Source organism: Ascidiella aspersa, chromosome 9, assembly GCF_963924565.1.
Source record: "Ascidiella aspersa chromosome 9, kaAscAspe10.2, whole genome shotgun sequence".
In the NCBI taxonomy this organism is placed as follows: Eukaryota; Metazoa; Chordata; class Ascidiacea; order Phlebobranchia; family Ascidiidae; genus Ascidiella; species Ascidiella aspersa.
In genome coordinates this window covers 2,234,561-2,258,791 of record NC_139455.1, presented here as the reverse complement: position 1 = coordinate 2,258,791, position 24,231 = coordinate 2,234,561, and the positions used below count along the sequence as shown (strand labels likewise).

The following is a 24,231-nucleotide window of genomic DNA, read 5'->3' as shown; positions in this document are numbered from 1 at the left end:
TTTAGGCTTGGGTGGGTAAAGTAGTAATAATATATATTTATTTTTGCATACTTCTTTCTTTCTTGCAAATTCAATTTTGACAACTCATTTCATAGCTGCAAAAAAGTGCTAGGATTCTAGTCCAGCGCCTAATATGTCAGTATTGAATGGTTCAACTAAGTGGTTTCAACTAGGGCGCCGTTTCTAACGCTCAAGGGTGTCAATATATATTTAAAATTATTGTTAATTGAATATTTGCTATCGTAAAGCTTCTTGATACACTTTATTTAGACTTAGAGCATAATGGTTGGAAGTTGTGGCAAGACGTAATAAGAATATCAAAGCCCATACAGAAGTAGTTAGCATTTTGAACGTTTCGAATACCTCTTTATTCATTTTCAACATCTGTTAATTCAAATGCTACCTACTTCTGTATGGGCTTTGATATTCTTACTAGATCTTAACTTAATAATTTTAAAAAAGAGTGAACGACACAAAAAATATCACGAACCCTGGTTTAAAATCTTTATTCTCTTATGTGGAGCTTGCAAAGACCTTTAGCGTGGTTGTATTGAGCGTAAGAATGTGTCAATTGTCGCACGATTTTATCACGAATTGAACCAATTTAGGCAATTGCCCGTAACTTGCTTGACTTGGGCGCTATTACAAGCAACCTACAATTTCCCAGGCCATTCCGTCAGCCATACGGAAGTACGACTCTATTGTACCCGTACAGCAACTACGCGGGAAGAAAGTTACACTGTTTATCAAAAAATCCATATTTGACAAAAAAATATCTCTTCACGATGGCATAAGCTACTGTCGAAAAATTTTGAAAACAGCGAAATTTGACTGTTTTTTAAATGTAAAAAAATTTGCCTTTTAGAATCAATAGATTAAATGGGTATAGCATTTAAAGACAAAAAAAAATGAATTGGCCTCTCTAAAGGATGAAAAACGACCGTTATTTGGGCGTAAAATATCACACGTGCACCAATCAAGATAAGAAGTGTCATTTTATAGGATTTTAGCCCTTACTTTAAGAAATTCTATTTTTTTAACCTGTTGTCACCAGAATCCTTAGCCCAGCTTGAGTTAGGTTAGCTGACGAGAAGGTAATTTCTATTACAGAGGTTATCATCGCAAACCAGCTGTTATAGAGGGCAGGAAATCACGCTTGAATTATTTAAGCGTTGCTTGATATTAAATTATATGAGAACGTCGCTGCCGTCGCGTATTGCTTTATTCATCAAATTTCGTCTCTAAATAGGCCTGGTTCCTTATTAAAATTTAATCGTACACGACACTTCCCACCTGTTTTCATACACCTTATATTGCAACCCAAAAATAAAAGTACCAAATACGTTAATATGGTACGAAGAAACGAAATTTTCTATTAACTTGCTGTAAAGTTTTTTTTTTGTGTTCACATATTTTTATTTAATTTAGTCCAGGGGTTATAGAAATTGGATCGTTCCAATCTTAACAATTGTACGTACTGACTAACATTTTTTTCGAGAAAAATAAACATTCTTACAACATCAATGTGCACCTTTGTTTCGAATATTAGATGGACAGCATACCTCTGTTTTCTGAATTATCAATTTAACGCCTACAATAAAGTATGGATGCAAACCGTTATTTTTTAACTACCAAATGTTGATATAGATTTAGGACCTCTAAAACACGGCCGTGTACATTGCACACGTTTATGGGAAATAGAATATTTTGCATTCTCATTCGCAGCAAACGGGAAACAAGGTTTTGTAGGGGCCAAACAGCCGACCCTGACCCCCCTAAACAGTTTCTTTCAAAATTGAAGTTCGTAAGTTTTACCTGCCAACCGTAAAAAGAAAAAAAAAAGTCGCCAGATGGTTTTAAATCAAATACTTCAAAAGAATTATGAATTCTGCTTTTAAATTTGCCTTCTTTGAATATTTAAATATCTAAAGCTAAGGAGCACAATGGCCGGAACTTGTTGTAAGACGTAAAATGAATATCAAATCCACTACAGAGGTGGGCAGCATTTCCTCACGTTTCAAACAAATGTTTATTCATTTTCAACATTGTGCGAAAGCACTCACTTTGGTAAATATCTTAGCATTGGCCAAGTCAAAACCTCGCATAAACATAATAAATTTAAAATAGGTTCCTCTGGCATATATTTCTTCAACCAACGTTTCGGCTTACTATCCGGCAAGCCTTCGTCAGGGACTGACAAACAAAGCCAGCAGGACGCAAAGTGATATGTTTGATCAGTTTTTCCTAATCTTTTAGATTTTGACACCGATTCGCTCTGCTCCACCGTAACAATGACGTCAGACAACTACGATGACGTCACTTTCCACTCGCTGCAGCGAACTGGGAGTCTGCAACCACGTCATCGACGTCATCACACCCTCACAGGGGGGCAAGAACCCCCCAAGGTTGGTTTGATTCGTAGTATTTCTGGGTGTCCGATAATATAGGATCGGATCCGATACCCGATTCCAAGTATGGGACTTGTTCGATAAGTTAGTGTCCTTCCAATACTAAATGATTTAAGGATTTTAATCATGGCTTAAGACAGTGCTTCTTAAACTTTTTTAGTTTTGTTCACCCCTAGCACCTATCTCCAGATTTCATTCACCCTTCTCTCATGATATGATAAAACTATCTCGTCTATATATAACAGCACATAATGACTTAGGTTGTTTCGATTTTTGTTAAGATTAGCTAAGTTTTACCATTGCAAATCGACAATTTCTCGAGTTCAGAGATATAAAGCAACAAAAGCACAAGACACAGTTACCAAATTTTTGTACTTATACACTCAGTGCAAACCAACTTCACTAATAAAATAAGCAAAAAAAAAACATTTCTGACGGTTCACCCTTATTCACCCCTTTTGATTGGTCCAACCCTGCAAAAGTTTATTCACCCTGGGGTGAACCATTCACCTGATTAAAAAAACACTGACTTAAGATACAATGCAACGATTTCTATCTTAAAACGTATTTTTTTAAGTTATCAAACAACTTAAATAAGCTTTCAAATGCTTAGTGGTTAGTAGTGAAATACCAAAAAAGTCGAAATTAGGATTGACGATATTTAATACTCGTTCGACGGCCTAATTTTTTCCTGAAAAGTCTTGCATCTGAATCTCATCAAAAGCACCGGACATCCCTATTTGCAATATTAGCTTTTGACCTCATTTTTTGTGTATTCTGGTTTGTGTATGTTTGTTTGTTGTTTCGTGCAGTATAGTTTTAGAAATGTTTAGAATCTCTTTAATGAACACAAAATGATACGGAAATCAGGTTGTCTTAGACATTTCTAAATCTTTGTGCTTCGTTTAATATCGTTTGTTTTGAATAATGATTGACAGCATCCAACAGACGTAGATTCCTGAACAAATGTAATTGTAATTTTCGCCAATTCTTTTGTTGTTATTGTTGTTATTTAATCTTTTTTATTATAGCCAAAGTGCACAAAACGCAACTCAAACTCTACTAGGTTCAAAAAATTAACCAATTTGACCATGATTGTTTACATAAGCAGTTAGAAACTTGAAAGACTACACTAAAAAAACAAGATTACTTTATACCGGCGGTCACAAAATGTCTGCCCTTTTCTAACGTATCGAAATTCAAACTAAATTTTAAACGGCAATTTTGTAGAAAGTATTTAAGATTTTAAGTCAACGAAACTCGATCTAAGGTTTTACATCTAGTCCACTACTGCCTGTTTAACGGAATTTTGCCACCATTGCTTCATCTGCTATAGTTTGTATCTTGACCAGTTCATTTCGGGTTTTTTTTAAGTTATAATTGGTGTGTAATCCTAACTGTATAAGACCAATGGATGACTTCACGACCTAATGGAAATGCTTTTACTGCTACCAAATTACTTCCACACACTTTTTAAATGTTACGAAGGATTTCAATAAGAAGCCGAGCCTTACTTCAGCAGCTTGTTGATCTTATGATTGATTTGCTTTTAGCTTCAAGCCAAGAGGATTAATAAGTGTTGATGTGTTAACCATTAACTGCATTATGACGTCACACTCTCCAATGTCACGTTTTGTCACGATGTTTTTGTTTGAACTAAAATCAAACTTAGGTCGAAAGCGTGATTTTTATTGCAGACTTTCGGATTAGGCTTTACTGTTTTTCCGTTTATATCTGTTGGGAGCAGCAAAACAATTTATTCGCTTTCTTTTCAATGTTAATATTAATGAATAACGGGAATAAATATTTTTGATGTCAATTATTGCTGTCTAATACTTTGTGTATTATTCTGATAGTGATATTTGATACTTTAGGAAAAATGTGGCTTTCCGATACCAAATGACGTCATTATTCTATTCTAATAAGCGCAAAAAAAAATCAAACTTGTAAACTGATGTTTTTCGCATTTTTAAGCAAAATTGGTTTAGCGAAAAAAACTTAGACGCCTATACTGTTAATTAATAGTATATTTTCTAAAAACTACTTGTTAGTGAAAATAGTTATATAGCAAACCATGGCTGAAATGCTGAAATCAGATCGGCACCAATACTGCTCTTACTAATATCGACCAGTAACTGATAAACGTTGAATACACAGACTCGCTGAAGCAACGGCCAAATAATGCAGCCACCCATGCAAGGTTAACAATGGCGGTTTTTATTGGTTAGATTTAGGGATGTGTGATGATACGTGTGATGATACGCAAATAATTTTTTACTTATATCGGACCAGTAACGATACTACCACTTCTTATCGTCTCTGATCCGATATTATTAGACATCTCTACTTTTAAGTTGTAAGCTAAGGTAAAATATCTCACAAGAGTCCAAATGGCACCATTTCATGTTCTGAAAAAATTACTAATTATTAAACATATATTTTTTTAAATATTAAAAAAAGTCTTATTAAACCAGTTCTCTCTTAACCATGTTGAAAATAAATAAAGAACTATTCGGAACGTTCAAGAACTATTTCAGAACGCCTTAAATCTTCGTTTGTTCAGTTTTTCAACGAGCAAGATTTCGCCGCCGGTTCGTCTTTAGCGCCATCTAGCGCCGACTGTTACGAGGACCGACAGCCGCAAGAGGGCGTGATGTCTCCAACGGAGGCTGACAACAAGCGAGCTGCCTTCTTCAACTTTCTCCAGCATCGATATCCACAGCACGCTGACAAGATTGCTGGAAAAAGTAAAACGGTAAATAAAATATCTGATCTTGAATGTTAATGATATTGATCGAAAGGCAAAAATTTCGGACAGAATTCGCCTTCACTTCATACCCTACTATAAAGGGGAAACTCACAACAAGACCTACTAAGTAAGAATATCTAAAGCAGAATAATCTATAACAGTGCTTCTTAAACTTTTTAGTTTCGTTCACCCCTAGCATCTATCTCCAGATTGCATTCACCCTTGTCTCATGATATGATAAAACTATATCGTCTATCTCTCTATATATAACAGCACAAAATTACTTAGGTTGTTTTCGATTTTTTGTTTAAATCAACTGAAGCTAAGTTTTACCATTGCAAATCTACAAATTCTCGAGGTCAGAAATACAAAGCTACAAAAGCACAAAACACAGTCACCAAATATTTGTACTTGAACACTCAGTACAAACCAACTTCACTATTACAATAAGCAAAAAAAAACACCAAAACAAAACAGTTTAGTAGTCGATTTATTGCAGAGCTATCTATTTCTGACGGTTCACCCTTATTCACCCCTTTTGGTTGGTTCACCCCTGCAAACATTTTGTTCACCCTGGGGTGAACCATTCACCAGTTTGGGAAACACTGATCTATAATACCATATTATTAAGGCCAACGACATAGGGTTTAGAAATTGAATTAGGGTTTTAATTATTAGGGGAGTTGGTGATGTACTTTTGGGCGAGGCTTGGGGTTAGGTAAAGTGTTGTATAGGCCTGATTCTGCCATTTAGTTCCTATTTTGACAGATTCCTATTTATACGGTATTACGACTATTAGGTATTAGCCCTATTTTGTTCTTATTCCGAACTGTGTTTTATTCCGACGTTGACGTTGTTCTTATCTCGGTCTTATGGCTGGAGTCAAGGCTTGTGCTTTCTTTAGTTTGTTGATGTTTGTCAGAAAACGTTTTAACTCAGATAAATAAAGAAAACAACTGGAAGCTATAAAGGAAATCATTATTAGTTCCTAAATGCTTTCCTATTTGCATAAAATAAAGAAGACACATTGCTATTACATCAAGGTACCTGTTAAAAAGAGTTTTATGGAAATATTTTATTGCTCACAAAATAGAGGTAAAATGAAAATTTTAAAATATAATAGAAAAAGTTAGCCATGGGATTTCTACGGTTTTGTTTTCCAATTATATTAAATAAAATTGATTGATCAAACTAAGGGTCTTGCAAAAACCCACCAATTTTTTTTAAAGTCTTTAAATATATTTTTTTGTGGTAAACCTGCCAACCCTTCAGTATACGTCGGACTTTCCACTGAACCCAGTTTCTATATTTACCCCCACCCATAGAGATCAAGCGGCTTTGCTAGCTTATCTCCATCTAAGCAGGTGATTAGCCCATCCTTGGGGCAGAGCTGGGCTATTTTTATCTCGCCGTTAAACCCAAGCTTGCGCTAAATTTTACGCTTGACATTTTTCGGCTTTGGTCTTGCCAAAGACTTAAAAAGTTGTGTTTAGACTAGAGATAGTTCCCTAAAATGATCCTAAGTACTGTTATTAATACTTCATTACCGGACATGTTTGTCGGATGCAAAACGAGGCTAAATTTTCATAAAACTTCAAACTATTTCTTTATGCTGTCTTCGTTTTATAATTAAGTCGATTACGCTCAACGCAAACCACTAAATCGGCCCGCGATCTTCAATCTTCAAAGTTATCCGGCTCGTGATCGTTAGTTCTTCAGTTACCCGTTTATGAAAAAGTTTCTTCACCTCTGGCATAAGGCAACAAGGTCTGAGTGCTTTGTGTCCACTTAAACCATTCGGCGGCGTCTTTTGTGTTAAGTTCACAAGCGTGGGATCCAGAGAGGTACCGGACGTAATTTTCTGCTTCGCCAATCACGCCTAAACGCTCGAGCGACCCACGTGACCACATCAGGGGCCTTGTGACGTAACAATGGCACAACAAACTGAGATTGTGTCCCATCTTGTGGCGCCGGGGGGTTATTGCCCCCCTTGTGTTTGCTGCCAAGACTCCAGGTTTTCTGTTTTGAGTCCTGTAGTCTGCTTGTTTTGGTTTGAAACGTATGTCTCTGTGACGCAATAGTGCCATATAAAAACAAGCGTTTTAACTAATTGTTTGCCAAAATCAAGTGCAGATTTTCTCAAGGTTAAGTAAAAACTACGTTCAATTGGTAATTTTATTTTTTGTTTGTCTCTTGTGAACATACGAGACAACCGTCTAGATGGGCGACACAGCATGTTTTTTAAGATTTAAAAAATTTACATTAAAAATGATGTGACTTCCAATATTCTGTATTGCTCATATCCATGTGAAACAATCCCATTTTATTTAGTTAATTTAGTATTAAGTTCAGATGGCGGGAAGTATTTCTGCTCCAAGCTGTGCATAGGAAATGAAAATAATATTTGAACGAATGAAATATGGTTTTGTGTGCCTTGTTAATATTTCAAGTTTGCCGCTCACTGGCGATAAATCAGGCTGAAACCTTGAAACTATCACGAACAATCCATTTTCACGAGAGTGACTCAATATGCGACACAACGTATCTTTATTGATATCTCTGGGTCATACAGTGCGTACAATAGTTTGTCAAGCAGCGTCAGATTTCAAAAGGCGACTTGTTCACTCTTTACAATGGATGGGGAAAACCGGTCATTTTTTTAATATAAGTGTTTACAATTTTTTACAAGTTTCACATTCACAATGGTGGCTCGTCTGAGCTATGCAAACAAAAACTGGTCCATTAATTTATACCAGGGGTTCTTAAACTGGGGTCCATGGACCCCCTGGGGGTCCATGAACTAGTTTTAGGGGTCCATGAAGGCCTAGTTAAAAAAACTAGTGTATACTTAAAGAAATTATTTTTTTAAAGAAAACACTTTAATTAAAAATTGAACGGTTTCGGACTAAATGTATAGTTACACTCCATTTAACTTTTACATTTTTCGGACCGAAATATCAGAGTCATGAAGTCTATTTGTTTTGTGACGTCATTTTGGAGCATTTCTTGTCTACCGGGGTCCATGCAAAGCAAAACAAAATTTTAGGGGTCCGCGGTAAAAAAAGTTTAAGAACCCCTGTTTTATACGTTGGCAAACGTAGGTTTTAAAAGAGGTTTTTGGGATTTTGATAACTTTACAAATTGCACTGTAAATTGTTGTTATAATTTTTAAGTGGTATGCATCAAATTGTAAAATATGCTCTGTTTTGCTATTTCGTGATTTGACTAAAGCGACTAAATCAGTGTTCCTTAACCTATGGGCCACGACTTAAAATAGACGTTTAATTAGTTTTGCGCCGACTGTAGTAGTTATCATGCTTAGATTTATTGAGTTTGGTACTGAAAAAAATTTCTTTAAAATTTACCGAAATTGCGGATATAATAGGAATTATTCTACCGTCTTGTTTCTTCTTTGCCGCAAATTTTAGGCTGGCAAACGTTTAGCGAAGGGCATTGGATCACCAAAGCTTCACTTGTTCTACTTGCGCTTAGTATTTGGGTCTATTTTGGGTCTCCGCTAAAAAAGGTTGATGAACGCTAAACTAATTGGTCCAATGTTTAACAACTGCTGTAGCTAGACAAAGATACCTTTTCAAGATTCACTTTAAGTAAATTCCTTAAGAAAAAGAAAAAAATGAGTTTTTATCATAAGACGAATTTTTTGGCCGCGATCTTTCACCTAATAAGATCACTCTTTGGAATTTATTGCTTCATCTGCCCTCAAGGCCATTTAAGAACTAATCCCAGCAATGACTTGATGTTCTGCCACCCACCAACAACCCACATGTTGTTGACAAATTTGAAAATCCCAACTCCCTTGAGAACACCATGAATACCAGTGACGTAATCATCCTTGCGTATCTACTGTGCTGTCGAGAACTAACCTTTGATGACGTAATAGGAGGGATTGTTGTTTTGAATCATCACAAATGGCTCCTGGTTGGGAAAAACAATGCACATCATTTTGTTAGCTTGTTTTAAAAGTGTTCTATCGGCTGAAATCAGTTGTAATTTTGGTGCAACCCTGTTACAGTACTCTGCTATTATAAGAACGTTTGATAATTAGACTTTGAGATATACCATGATTAATACCACAAGGTATAAATACAAAATGATGATATTACCTGTGACTGGCGTAAAACTTTGCTATTTTCTCGTGTGATTCCATGCGTTACTCATGTTGTGTTGCCGCCCACTATCTACAGACGGTGTCTCTTTGCTTAGAACATGTGTAAGACACGTATCGTGTTCCTCACATCGCTAAAGGGGGCTACTATAGGCCAAAATGGTAAAATGACCATTCAGAATGGAGCCAAGCCTAGTTTCACAACTGGAGCCAAGCCTAGTTTCACCCCCAACAATTATATATTTTTTATTTGGCTACTTGAAAACAATTTAGCTCTATTGTTGAACCTTTTTCGAAGGTGTTCTTATTTTTGGCAAGTCTCCTTTTCCAATATACTTGCCACTTCAAAGTAACGAGCCTTTTTTTGGCCTGTTTTCATTTATGTTTTAAAAAGCCAAATTAATGCGGTATCGAATAAATGCAAGAAATTTAGCCATGATTTGCGATCCAACGAAGCGATTGTAAACTGGAAGGTAGCCTTTTCAAATACGTGGGTTAGCAACTGTATATAACTATCTAGAGATCGACCGATACCGATAACCGATTTTCTACAATTTTTCGACCGATACCCGATACCGACTTTTTTATATACCTGGGAAATGTTTAAAACTTGAATTAATTGAAAATAAAATCCTAATAATGTTTTAGTTTTTATAGCTTTATTAACTATTGAACTATTATTTTGCATAACTTGGTGTGCTAAAACCAAAATTTTTTGGATAAAAACATTGCTAAGTTGTTTGTTGTACAGGAAAAATTATATCATATTTTTGTACTTTGATGATTGTGAAAATTATCTTAAAAGTATTGCTTTGAAGTCCAAGCGATTTCCCTTTTGAGACGTTTTAATTTCCTGTCAGCAACTGTAGCAATTGAAAGAAGCACACCTTGGTTATACATAGAAAGTTGTTTGGGAAAGTACAACAACTAATAAGCACCAAGTCAAGCCAATCGTACAGTAAACACGTGGTTAACCAAATGGCGGTAACAGGACAAATATTTAGCCAAAGTATCGGCCTACATTTACCGATACCGATATATCGGTAGAAGCCAAATATCGGTCGATATATCGGTTTACGGTCATCTCTATAAGTATCTTCTTAACGCTAAAGCAGGTTTTGGCCGATAAAATATCAAATAAACTTTTGACGTTTTAGTTTTGACTATCTTGATTATTTGAACATAATAATAACTTCATTTGATATCAGATCGGAACACGATATTGTTTTGTCCAAAATATCGGGTATTGGAATCAAAATGAAATCTCAAGCATCGGACATTCCTAGTTAGCATTTGTAAGTGTGGTCTAAAAAGCCGAGATGTTTTAAAGCTATGGAAAGGCTAGTGGGAGGCAAAAGCCTTCGGACTGTTCTGTTCAAGGCACTGTTAACCGGTTATGGGTGGCTTGAACTCAAACCAGTTCACACTTGCTGAGGAACTTAACACCAAACCCATTCAGAGTTAATCGCGCTGGGTTTCTTTGAAAAAACGCAAAAAAAAAGTTTGTCGGCTTTCGAGACAAGTGTTCGAAGGGCTTAACACGAAGTTGAAAACGTTGTAATGGTATTCGTTAATTTGAAAATCGTTTTTTTTTTTACTTTAAGAACTTGTGGTAATTCATAAAACTGTTTCAAGTTTGTCTTTCCGGTAAAATATTTTTCCTTAGTGTTTTGGTTTGGCGCGGTGCCTGAGAATTGTTTTTAGAGGTCGGCCTAACTTGGAAAAGCAAAGGATATAAGTATTACCTGGCAGGTTATGATGTAGGCATGGTTAAAAAACACACCACTTTAATTTAGAGCTAGAGTGTTTTTTAGCAACACAGGCAATGTGATAGTTCACAAATCATTTGCTTGTTAAGCGAATATAACATACAAAAGAAATTTTCATTAATAAATACAAGTGCGTAAAAATTTGGAAAATACTCTTTATTTCCTTGTGCAAAAACAAGCGTATTCCAACATCGGACATATTTTCAAAACTGCTTTTGAAAATATAACTCTCTCCGAATTGATTAAGTCGAGCGCGAAAAAAAGTTGAAAAGGTTCTTGTTTGTCGAGATAAGTGAGTTCCTGCTGTTTGATCTCGTCTGTCGCTTGCGTCTGTGTGTGTGTGTGGAGGGGGAGGGGGGGGGGGCATTTCCAGGCGACGACTGACTAATCCAAACATTGCGGTTTTCCAGCTTTCCTGGCCGTTTATTCCGTCCAAGTTGGAGGTCGTTATAACTTCTAGCGCTCTTCGCGCTCTTTTGACTTTGCATTGGGAGCGAAAGTACTGAAAGGAGAAACTCCCTTTGAGCGAAAATAAACCTCAATTTGGCCGCTCACTCTAATTTTACATTTATTGTGATACTGTCTGGAGATGCGTTGTTGGCAAAATGTGTGGATCTAAATTGTTAAAAAAACATCCTAAATGGTGGTGTACTCTGTAAAATCCCCCAAAAAATTTGCATAACTTGTTTCTTTGCAAGACAATACGGCTTAAGTTTTTTGGTCAATTGGCTTGACTTGACTTGACTTTATTCTTTTGGACAAATGTCTTGTGTTGAAATGAAGTCAATTAAATTCAGTAATATATCTTAAATTTTGCACACTAAACACTTTTCTTGTAATACGGTAGTCTATGTTGCTTATTGCTTATCATCGGACGAGTTTCCAATTTTAACGGTTAACGCTTTATTTTTTTAACAAGGACTTGACCTAAAGTTAACTTGCTTCAGTTATTACTTAGACCGGGACTTGAAATTGACTTGCTGTAATATTGACTTGGACTGGGACTTGACTTTGTTGATATAGATACTTGTTTACAACGCTGTTCCTATTGTTGACACGTTAAGTTGTACAGGTTGTTCAACTAGCAACTGTACACCATGAGACAGCAACTGTTGTCTCAGTCCATTAAACTTGACGGTGTAATTTCCACGGCGGTCCTCGTCCGCGCCTATTATATTTGACCTCTGCGGTTTTCAAGGTCGCCGCTGCCCGAGCAATAAGGGCACGTGTTTGTTTACTGTCTGCTTCTCGCGTCCCCATTGTTTCGACGCGATGCACAATTGACTTTATTACCTTTTCGCGCCACTTTAATGGGGATGACTGTTTTCGAAAATTGAATTGTTGAGAGTCGCTCAAGACTCACCGGCCACAAACTTGAACATGGCAATAAACTATAGGCGCCAAAGTTGTTTAATGATTGGTGAATAGATTGAAAATGATGAATGTGGTAGACATGTTGTTTTAACTAACGCTTCGTTTGTTATATTGAGCTTTTTCTGTCAGAGAAAAACATTAGGCTGTTCGTACCTTGGTTAAAGCAGGATCCATTGCGTCCGCTAGTCTTATATTCAAGCCTAAAAAGCCAAGTTTTGTTTAATTTTTTTACAATTTTACTTATGTATGGCGCATTTTTTATCGTTATGAAAAACATTGTGTTAAGAAGTCGTTGTGGCAATGGAAAAGTTTTCAAAGATATACCCAATACAATTGGATATACTGGTGTTCGCCCTTTGCTTATTATGCAAAATATGTTGGCTTTAAAGCTACGAAACGAGTGCATGAGTAAATTTGTTAAGTCGCAAATATCAGATCATCAGATAAAAGAACTCATTTTAAGTGTTGCCTTGGATGAATTTAAGAAGTCACAAAGCCTTTTATAAACATCTCAGAACGGTAAACAATAAAGTATCACGTAGGAAAGAATATCAAAGCCCATACAGAAGTAAGTAGCATTTTGTCAACAGACTATGTTGAAAATGAATAAAGGATTTTTCGAAACGTTCAAAATGCTACCTACTTCTGTATGGGCTTTGATATTATTATACGTCTTACTACAACCTCAACCATTATGCTCCAAAATAAAGTACGATGTGAGAGTGTTTAGAAAAATCATATATGTCTCTTTGAAGGAATTGAACCAAATTCCATTGGAATATTTTTTTTCTAATCTCCTTCGGGAATTCCGCTTTTAAAAATCTATCCGATGTCCAACAGCGTGTGTGCACCGAACCGTGACGGGCCTAAAAAAAGACGAAAAAAGAAAAAAAAACGCGACAACAAAATTTCGCGGCTGGTGAGTCAGTTTCAAGAGGTCAAGATAACGAAGCATCCGCTACTACTGCTGCTGCTGCTTCTGCTGGTAATATTAGACAGTGAGAGACAGCTGGTATTACATTGCATTGTTTGCGTGTTTAGCGATCCGACTTGAAAACCAGACACTTGGGGTTTGAGACCTTTGCTGGAAAGATTAAGGCTCGAAATACGAGAGAGATCTTCGACTTGGATTTCCGCGTCTGTTTGAGAGTTGCAAACTGACTGAATATTATAAAAGATATCTCCTCGCCCTTACAGGTAAATTTCCGACAATGATTTCAAATTAAAGCATTTATTGTTAAGATTTTTCTGTCACAATCAAAGCCTGTCCTTTTATCAGACGAAAGATACACACACAAATGTGTTCGGCAACTGTGATCTAGCCCTTCTGAAGCTGCTTTTTGGCCAATGATTACGGCTTACGTATCATTAATACACCCCATCGCAGAGCCATCATACCTCACCAGAGGCTATAGTTGTTTTTCTAGCCTGCCTTGCTTGCATCATATTGATGGACAGATTCTATTAGTCTGCAATGGAATTCGTTATATTTTATAAGATGTTAACAGAAATACGTGAGAGAAAGTAGAAAACACAAGAAAATACGAATAATACGAGAAAGTTCAGAAATACGAATACATTTTCCTTTTACATCTCCTTTTTCACTTTTACATAAATTGACTGACTTTGATTCCGCCGAAAAAGTCTCAAGAATGTCTTCTTGAGAAGTGGATAGGTTCGGATTTTTTTTCGCAGCTTTTTGGTTCATCTGGTTTCGGATTAAAGTAGCTGTGACGAAACAAACAAGCCAATTGACGTTGGTTGCGGCATTTCATGGATGTCTGAAATTGTTGAGGGGGCTTGTGGGTCAAATTGCATGCATAGCGAAGCTAAACCGTAAAGCTTTCCGCCAATTAAAAACAGCAGCGCCTTTTATGCTAGGAATATTAGTAAATTTACATTTTGTAAACGATTTTCTTGTTTGTAATTTTGCCTAACATACTAATCTTTGAGTATAGTTTAATTAAAATGCTTAACTATATTCAAATTAAAATAACTATCAGTCAAAATTAATCTGTGTTCGTTATTTTTCAATCTTTACCGTATCATCTGAAACACAAATTGATTTTATATTTTATACCTGTTTTTATAAACAGTCTTCATTTTTACTATTATGCAAATAGTCGAACTCAATTTTATTGAAATCCCAATATATATCGGGAAGGTCGTACCGTACACGCAATTTAACCCTAAACTCCCAAATGCAGTGCATCATGAACAATTTTCCCGCAAATTTCAAGGACATACTGAAATTTTTGCTTCTCAAATGCCTTTATCATTCGACAAGATAGCATAACAGTAGCAACATGGCGCCACCCACTACCCATTCGACCATTTAACATTCCTAACTGTAGGAGAATCGTATTCTAAAGAGCAGCCAAAAGCAACGTCATTAAACACAGAAATACCAGAAGAACTTATTTTCAGTATATACTATGCCTTATGGCAACAGCATATTTAAAGTGTGGCAGTTCTTTTCGGAAATCTAACATATTTGGAACTACACTGAAAGCCATTGCAGATTTCAGTTGTTAACACACATATGTGTGTACAAATGTTTCATATTTGGAACTAGGTTGTACAATTTGATTGTTTTATTTCGACGTCCGGCCGTTTTCATGGCTTCTTTACGCGATTTTTACGTGCTTGTTGCTGCAATAGAGACCCCCTGTGAGACGGTTTACCGGCAAAATACGCGCTTTTTACGATCGCCATGCAAATTTTGAGTCACCTGGGCTTCGTCTTATAATTGTCCGACCTCCTTGTTTGCATTCCAGTTGACTAAGATCGGTAAACACTATTGGGAGGTAATGAGTACAGTAGTAAAAACAGTTGTTGGGCCCATGCAGTTGTATAGTGGCGTGAAGCGTACCGAAAATGAAATTCCTACATAGAGTAGATCGACCCAAAAGATCGAGTTGGTCAACCTTATCTTGATCAAGACGTTTCGATACGAGCTTGTATCATCTTCAGTAATTGTGATACAAGCTCGTATCGAAACTTTTATATTAAGATTATGTCGATCTACTCGACCTTTTTGGCTTTGCAATTCATTATTATCAAGCTACATTACAGATCCGTGCATAGTCTACTCAACTATCTAGAATCTAGATAGATATGTTGTTATTCGGAACATCCAAAATAACTAATCGACGAAATCTGAATGTTTTGCAATATTTGACATTTCCAGTAGACAGCGAAAGACCGTAAGGTTCACCGAGTCAGCTGTCTCCTGGTTTAGATTCAGTTCAAGAAATGCACTGAAAATCATAACGCTAAATCCGGATTTACATTTACATTCATAAAATTTACATTTAGGAACACACACAGTTGCAATAAAGTAAATATATTAAAAATGGAACGACAAGAAATTGTCTGATGTTTTTACCACGTAAAATCAAGCTGAAAAAACAGAGGTTCTATTTCGCTTATATTCATATTTATGTCGCTTGGATTGTAATACAACTGTTTGGGTTGATGCTTAAAGCTTTTAAAGCATAGCCTAGTGGTTAAAGTTGTGCAGAATAATCGTTTGTTTTTGGCAGCTATTTAAATTAAATTTGCAGGAAACAATTGCATTCTATCAAAAAATCTTGAAAAATAGCTTTTTCTCTAATAAAACGGGTGTGGGCTAATATACATGCTTTGCCCTCTGGTATAGGTCATCGAAATCTCCTAACTTGCCTATAATGGTTTTAAGTGAGCGCAAAACTGTTGGATTTGGTATGCTTAGTTGAAAATTATTGTACGAACTCTTGCGGAATCATTTGCAAGGCTATTTTTTCAAGGATGTTTTTTTGGACTGATGTTGAAAAAGAATAAAGAGTTATTCGAAACGTTCAAAATGATACCTACTTCTGTATGGACTTAGATATTCTTATTACGTCTTACTACAAACTCCAACCATTATGCTCCCAAATTTTTTTTGGACTGGCCTACTAGTTCATCTCACCCTGTCAGTAGCGAAAACCGCAAAGCCAGACTTTAACAGCATCTCGCAAGCCCAGTTATCAGTTCTACATATCGCACAAACTTTTTTTTTAACTGCGTGGGCCGAAAATAGCCTTGTACAAATCTTTACAGGGTCCATGGGGCGTTTACGCAAGCCCCCCAACCCCACTAGCAAAAGAAGAAGAGCGCGCGCGTGCTTTGTGAGTGGACAATGGTGGTTTGTTGGTGGACAATGCAATCAAACGCTTGTCCACTTGCTTCCGCTTTCGTGCTAAGCAAACAAATGCGAGGCGAGTCGATGGAGATGTTTACTTTGTGGTTTTGCGGCCAGCGCTTGAAAACTTGCTTCGTGAATATTGTGTGTTTCTTTACTAAAGTGCTTAAACGAAATATCCGAAACCATACGAAATCAGCACTATGCTTAAGATGCAAAATTGACTAGATTGAAACTTTTAACAATATATTTTCCTAATTATTTCCACAAAAGTTGCTCAAGTGTCAAGAAGTTTTACTTTAAAGAAAGGTGGGTGAAGTTATCAGCCTACTATTTAAAAAAATATACTATCTTTTTCTGTTTACTTTGCGATTTTGCGGCCAGCGCTTGATAACTATTCTCGTGAATTTTTTGCGTATCTTTACAAGAAGCCTACAACAAAACGAAACCTCTGTTAATTCGAGCTCTTTTTTCGCCACTTTTTGTGTTTCTTTACAACGGTGCTATACCCGATATTTAGGACAAAAGCATCGCGATTCGATACCATACCAAATGACGTCATTACTATTCTCAAGCATGCAAAATATATTCAATTGAAAAGTTCAATAAAAAAATTTCGCTTTTGTGTAACAAAAATTAAGTTATTACCCTACTATTTCCAAAAAAAACCTACAATCTTACTTTGCGGTTTAGCGGCTAGCGCTTTCATATAACTTTTTGTGTTTGTCTTTACAACGAAACATCGTAAAAATGTTGGCGAATGTGCTTTGAACTGATTTTGAAAGGGCCAACCTATCGTCTATAAAAGCATCGGCACCTTTCTTGTACCAATATTAGGCTTGCCCGATAATATCGGATCGACAATTTCAATATTGGAGTTTTAGCCATGATTCGGTATTCAGCGCAATGATTCAAACTTGAAAAGTATTTTTATCGTTTCAAGTTTTTAAATAGTAGATTTATAGTTGGAGGTAACTAGAATCCTAAATGCTAAAGCAAATTTTGGCCTAACAACCTTAAAAAATTACGCTTGAACATTTCAATTATATCTAGTTTGTTTGTTTGATCATAGTAATGACGTCATTTTTTATCGGAACGGGCCGCGATACTTTCTGTCCGGGTATCGGAATAAAGTGTCAAGCGCCGGACATCCCTACTCAATGAAAATCAAATTTTTTTTTTTGCCCGGCTGTTTTCGCCGCTAGCATACTTCGAGCCAATTACATTCCGAAGTCGGATCGTAAAGGTAATTGTCGGGCAATATAACCTCGCAAACTTGACCTGGCCAGTAATTTCAACGAGGCGAGTAATTGGATTTGCGCTTCTCACAACTCACAACGTTTGTATATGTACTTATTTCGCAACAAATCGGCTTACGCGGCTGATTCTATTTTTAGCCCTGTATCCAGTCTTGAAATGTATTTGGCCTTTGAAAACTGAAGGTTCTATTTTTTGAAAACAGCAGGTTCCTTCGAAAACTGTAGGTTCTATGTTTAGCAACATAGCAATTTCAGGCATTATTTCAACCTTTCTAGGCATTTTATACTGCTTTGTTAAATTGACGCTTTTAAACATGCATTTATAATAATTTTGCATGTTTACCAATGTACATGGACGCTTAAAAAAGATATGACTTCTCTTTTACATCCTAATTCACTGCAATGGCAAGAAATTGTGTTTGAAAAGATAATTCGGCTGTTTAAAGCTACCATGACTCATTTTAGTAGATATTTTGCTTGTTAACATTACTCATTTTTTGTTGTAAAGTTTGTAGTTCCTTGGCTGTTTTATTATAAGCCCTTCAATTTTTTTTGTTTTGCGCTAATTTTTGGCAAATTTAGATTGCCACTTGTCAGTGAAAAGTTCTCCGTGAAATTTTTAAACGATTGGTTTTCGATGCATTGGGATGTGCGGTTAAGCCTTTGGACTTTTTACAGTTTATTGAGAGTTAGCATTGTGGTCATTTTTAAAACAATATGGTAACTCGATTTTGAAGGTAAATAAAGAGTTATTAAAACATTTCAAAAAAATGGGATTTGATATTCTTACTACATCGGGATTTGATATTCTTACTACATCTTAAAAAACCGCCAACCAATTATGCTCCAAAACATGTTAGCTGCCTTTACTACTTCGCGTCATTTTCTGACTTTTTAGGATTTAAAAAAAATGGGTCAAAACATAGGCGGACCTAAATTAAATAGACCACTAACACCAACTCTGTTTTGACGCCCGCCTTAATTTTGCCGGAATTCCTGTAAGCTTAAATACCAGGCGATTAAAGGCCTGTGATTAGCGGTCTCGTCAGAGCGGCCTTTAAGTCGGCCAAGCTCGTTAGCAATTCGGTTAAGTCGCTTTCTTCACAACAAACAGTGGTAATGTTGTGAATTTTCGTGGCTCCATGACGTTCCTGAATAATCAATTCCCTGTTAAGTGCCGCCACCTGTAAGGCATTAGCCGCACATTTCTTTGAAATAGTTTTAACTGCAACCTGAATTTTTATAAAGTAGATTTGTTTGTGGCTGTTTCCGGACGTAAACTGATATTGGATTTGTGCAAAAAAATGATAAACAATTTATCGCATACTTGTAATTAATTACAACTCGAGACGCCGCAAAGTTTAGTTGTTTATCTGTATAATGGGGCTGGTTTATTGCAAAATTAAAGGCCCATTTGTAAACAGCAGAGGTTAGGTTAAAACATTATTGGGACCCAAATAGTGCGAGAAGACATTTTATATCAATCAATGTTTCTCTTTTTCTTAAAAATTAACACAAAAGGCATTTCTTAAAAATTAATAGAAATTTATATTACTACTTGTTTAGAATTTAACGTTTTTTATTGTGGTTGTTAAATTACCATGAAAAATAAAAAACGCTCTTTAAAAAATCCGATCCGCTGTGTCAAGAAATCTTGGTGTTTATTGTAAAAAGTTGATTTAAAATAACTGACTCGTTTAATATTCAAGCAAACTACATGCGTATGTACACGTCTTAAGTCCGGGTATACCTTTATTTAGCTTTTAAAATCACTTATATTTAATACTTCCACCCACACACACTTCACCATACTTGAATCCTTTTCAATATTTTTCGCTCATTTCTCTTTAATTTTCCGCGTAACTTCTGTCAAAACGTTGTCCGGACCTGCAGAGTCCATCTGGTCAAACTGACCACAAAGAAGCTGCCGTTTTTAAGGGCGGTCAGCAAACGTGGGCCGCAGCCCTACATCTCCATTGACAATCTCTTTCCTTGCATCTGAGCAAACAAAAACAGTGCTTTGGTTTGACCGGTATTTTTTTTTATTGAAACACGTGTTGGGGCACGCTTAGTAAATATTTTAAACTAGGTTAACTGTATTAATTTCATTACGACGCCTCGTAGATTGATAGTGTTTAAAGAACCTGTCAAAACTTTTACATAAACAATTATGTTTTATCCATGTGATAAAAGAGTTGAAATTGAATTGGTTGTAATTCCAGTTGAAATTGTTTGAGGAATTCGGTATTTTTAGTTATAATCTAACTTGAGAAAACAAAATCTAATTTTAATTCTAATCTAATTTGAAAAAGCTAAAATAAATAATATATCTCTATACTCAATGGTAACCTTCTAACGCTCCTATAATCTAATTTTAGAAAACAGTAATGATCTTATTCTAATTTAATTGGGAAAAACTTAAATAAACCTAGTTGTCCCAGTCTGACTGCAAGAGTACTTTTGATAGATCGCTCAGCAATAGAAAGTTCGCTACTCCAAGAAACAGAAAAACACTGATTAATCGCGTTTTCGTATAAACCCAACTTTCCAGTTGATCGATTACACGCTTGTTGCCAAAACCGCCGGCGCCCGGCACAATGGCACGTTTTGTGTTGTGACGTCATTGGTGCGATGACGTCACGCGTGGCTAATCTCTTCGTTCCCCACCTGGAGGTAATTAGTTCCGCTCGGTTGGGTTTGGTTCGAGTTCAGTGTTTACGTTAGCGATTTGAACGAATTTTGTGGAAGAACTGTTTTTTTTGCGTTGATTGATGAGGTAAGAGGAAACATGTGTTTTTTGTGCCGTTTCCTTCTTTTATTTTAATAGCTTTTTAAGCTAGTCAAATTATATTTGGGTGATTGTCGTTTTGTACGGATTTTTTGGAAATTTATTTATGCGTTGGTTGATGAGAGAAAGAATCACGTGTTTTTTGTAATCTTAGTGTTTGCAATGTTTTTTTTGGTACTATTTAATCGAATCTTGCTGCACAGATTTAGGCGAATAAGGTAAAAATGTTGTTTATGCAAGTCTATTGACGAGATAAGACAATGCTGTACTGTACAAACAAAAAATATACTAGTTTTATATTGCATGCATGATGCATCATTTTTGAGTTTTGATCACTCTTCTGTTAAAACTGGGATTTGTAGTTTGAAATGGTAGAACTGTTGCTTTTTGTTGCAAATAGATGCTATAAAAAAACAAATTTGCCAAACCTACAGCTCTAAACAGCAACATCGGCCTAAACCCAGTAGCAGGCGGCATTTTCAAAGGCCGTCGCTGTTTTCCAAACATCGGTCAAAAAAGTCAACAACGCCATTCACAAGAAACCCACTGTTTCCACAGTTGTCATTGGCTTCACACAACAGAGTGCCAACCCCGCTCACAAAGCTCGCTTTATTCGGGATCTTTTTGATCGCTCACCAGACCTCGCCTACAAGGGCCCATCTACGATTTTGTTTGGGGGGTATTAAAATTGTCGGGCATGACGTCACGAAGTTACGTCATAACCGGTCGCTATGAAATAGCTAACCTTGGCTAGCGTATAGTCACACATACAATGGTCAAAACACAATCCTGGAAAAGTGTTAAATTTCATTGCTTATCTAGATTTAGTTGTCAAAGATTCTGCGACGTTCTACCCTTTTTTCTTTATACAAGAGTAAAAACAGTTAAAAGTTGCGAAAAATTAAAGACATTTTAAATTGGTACTCCAACTAGAAGCTATCAAAAAAAAAATTACCCCAAAAAATAAAATGCAAACAAGGCTTGTGGTCGCATTAAACAAAAAAAACAGTAAAAAATATCGCAAAGCGCAAAAAAATGCAGTCATGTTAAAAATAACCCTCCTAACAAGGTAAAACAAGACCATTGCGTCGTGCCCCCCTTGGAAGCTTCCCTAGCTCACAGGCCACAATAACTGACGTCATCGGCCTAAAATAACACCCCTTCTCCCTGCTGTGGGGCCCGGCTTTCGTGGAAATATGGGTCATTGAACTTGTAAGAAAATATCACGGCTTCGTTGCTTTGTCGACCGCAATTTTTTGCAGGTCGGTGTGAAAAGTGAAAAGTAATGCGATTTCTATTGTGTATGTTTGGTTTGCGGTCAACCGATGCTATTTTTGGGTTTTGCGCGTAGTGTAATAGCCTCCCATCATGTTTATGACTAATTTTGGGGGGTACTTCGGCGATTTTTTCCCACCCTTATGTTTGTCAACTTCCTGGGTTTGCGTTTGACGGCTGAACGCTCAATTTAAATTGAAACAACTGTATTTTCCTGTTATGGAGCCTGGTTCTACTGGTATACTCTCAAGAACAGCTGAATGATTGAAGCCACTCATATTTATTTGCCACAGTTTGTTTTCGTTTCCTGAAAGGGATATAAAGGTTATGAAAAACGCAGCTTTTGTGTTAAGTTCACCACCTTTAATGTTGTAGACTGTTTTGGCGGCCGACACTGTTTAATGTCATCTATAGAACGTGCGTGAAAAATATTTAATTTTGCGTAATATTTGTTACACGTCCGGGTTCTTTCACACTGTTATTGAAACATTCTTCGATTATTTTAATAAAATATTAAACTGCAAATTGTTATAATCTTTCCCTTAAAACAAATTCCATCTTTATAACTCTCATTTTTTCTCCAGAAGCAACACTTCGCATTCACTCCCCTTCACCAACGCGCTCGCAGCCGTGCCAGCTATGCCGCCGAGTATTGCGTCACCAGCACACCAGTGACGTCATCGCCCACTGACGTCACCGCCCAGGGCGTGACGTACCACCACAGTTTGTCCAGAGGAGGTCGCCTTAGATCGAGTCTCCCCATCGTCAGAAGCCAGAGCCGAAGTCGAGAAAGACCCTTAGGTGAGGAGTTGTTTATGACGTCATTAAGCCTTCTTAAATTTGGTCCTTGTTTTGTGACGTCATAAAGCCTTCTTAACTTGGCCCGTGTTTTGTGACGTCAGGACACGGCTTTTTTAAGGCATTTTTTAGGCTTTGTTTTGTTTCAAAGTGTGATGTTTTTTAAAGTATTTGTTGGCCAATTTGTAATATTTAAACTCTTCTTGACATTTTGTGACGTCGTCTAGGACCGATGTTACGTCATCTTTATATCTTGGGCGCCATTTAAAGGAGTTTGTTAAAATTTTTGGTATTCGTTTGACTAACTTTTGTAAAATTTAAACTGCTGATGAATTTTGAATAAGTTTTATCAAAAACTTAAGCTTGATATTATTTTGCATTTTAGTTCATCCAACTAGTATTTTTTAAAACTTGCGGCTTTGAGCTCAATTATTATATAAATTGGACAGTTTCCGTTTGACGAGCCAAGTGGATTAGGCTTTTGATCAATTAGAATTTTACCAATTTTTATACACCATACCCAACTTAACTACTGTTCGTAGCTCAAAGTCAAGTCGGTGGTGTTTTGCATACCAAAAAAGGCCGCAGGGTTTTTTTAAGGTTTGATTTGGGTGACCGCTAAGTAGTTTTAAGAGACCGCAAGTGTTTCATTTAAATACCAAAAAGTTGCAAGTCCAAAGTTTGGGAAACCGCTGGAGAAATTTGGGGGACCTTTTCGGAAAACACCTTAAAAAAAATCTTTTAAAAAAAAGGCCGAACTATTTTTCTCTAAAAAAACTTTGAAAGGGTTATTAGCGAACGAGCTAACCTTTTAATGCAAGAAAAGGTCTCAGAGTGCGGCTCAAATGACCGTTAATGCCTTGACACTTTGCCAAAAGAAGTTGCTACGCCTTTGCTTTTTCCTAGAGTTTCAGCAAAGCTGTTAAAAAACGTTTTCGTCTAGTGTCTGGCAGGTGTTTGAGATTTAATCTTCAGCCGCTAAGAAGGCAACCTTGTAGCAATTTTTTTCATTGTTTGTCTTAAAGACGCCAGCCTTTCGCTTTTCTCCTGTGTTATCAGCTAAGTACACAACACTCTGATTATGGAAGGAATTCGCTCCAAATAGACAACAGTTATTTGAGAAGGGGTCGCCAAAACTTAACGCAGTTCACTCGAAAATTTCGAAAAACAAGGGCTGTCTTACTTGTTTATTTTGTGACCGCATGTCAGTGGTTTTTAACCTTTTATGACTCTTCTAGAAATAGTAAATACACCCCTCCTAGAAATTTTGTTAACTGATTTACTGGAATATCTCTAAAAATAAGACTGAAATAACGCAACTTAACTCCAAACAATGTAGAAGAATATATTTTAAGTTATTGTACTCTAGTCGCACACAAAGAGTTTATAAAGAGGTTTATCACTAGTGAAAAAAAAGATTCTTTAAGATTCCCAAATACTTCTCGGTTGAGCATTAGAAAATGGCACCCATAAGTACTAAACTTCCTTGAAATGAAATATTCATAATTTTATTTTCCTTG

The 24,231-nt window shown here is 36.4% G+C and overlaps 1 protein-coding gene across 2 annotated transcripts in view; it reads left to right on the top strand.

The window, feature by feature from the left end:
- The first annotated feature begins 2,271 nt into the window (after positions 1 to 2,271).
- LOC146131844 (uncharacterized) overlaps positions 2,272 to 24,231 on the top strand; it is an 83,761-nt gene continuing 61,801 nt past the window's right edge. For both annotated transcript variants that reach the window (XM_083396527.1, XM_083396526.1), the window contains exons 1-3: positions 2,272 to 2,405; positions 4,972 to 5,163; positions 22,498 to 22,714. In XM_083396527.1, coding sequence (XP_083252653.1) covers positions 2,292 to 2,405; positions 4,972 to 5,163; positions 22,498 to 22,714 — 523 coding nt within the window. In that variant the 5' untranslated portion in view covers positions 2,272 to 2,291. The remainder of the gene's footprint in view (positions 2,406 to 4,971; positions 5,164 to 22,497; positions 22,715 to 24,231) is intronic.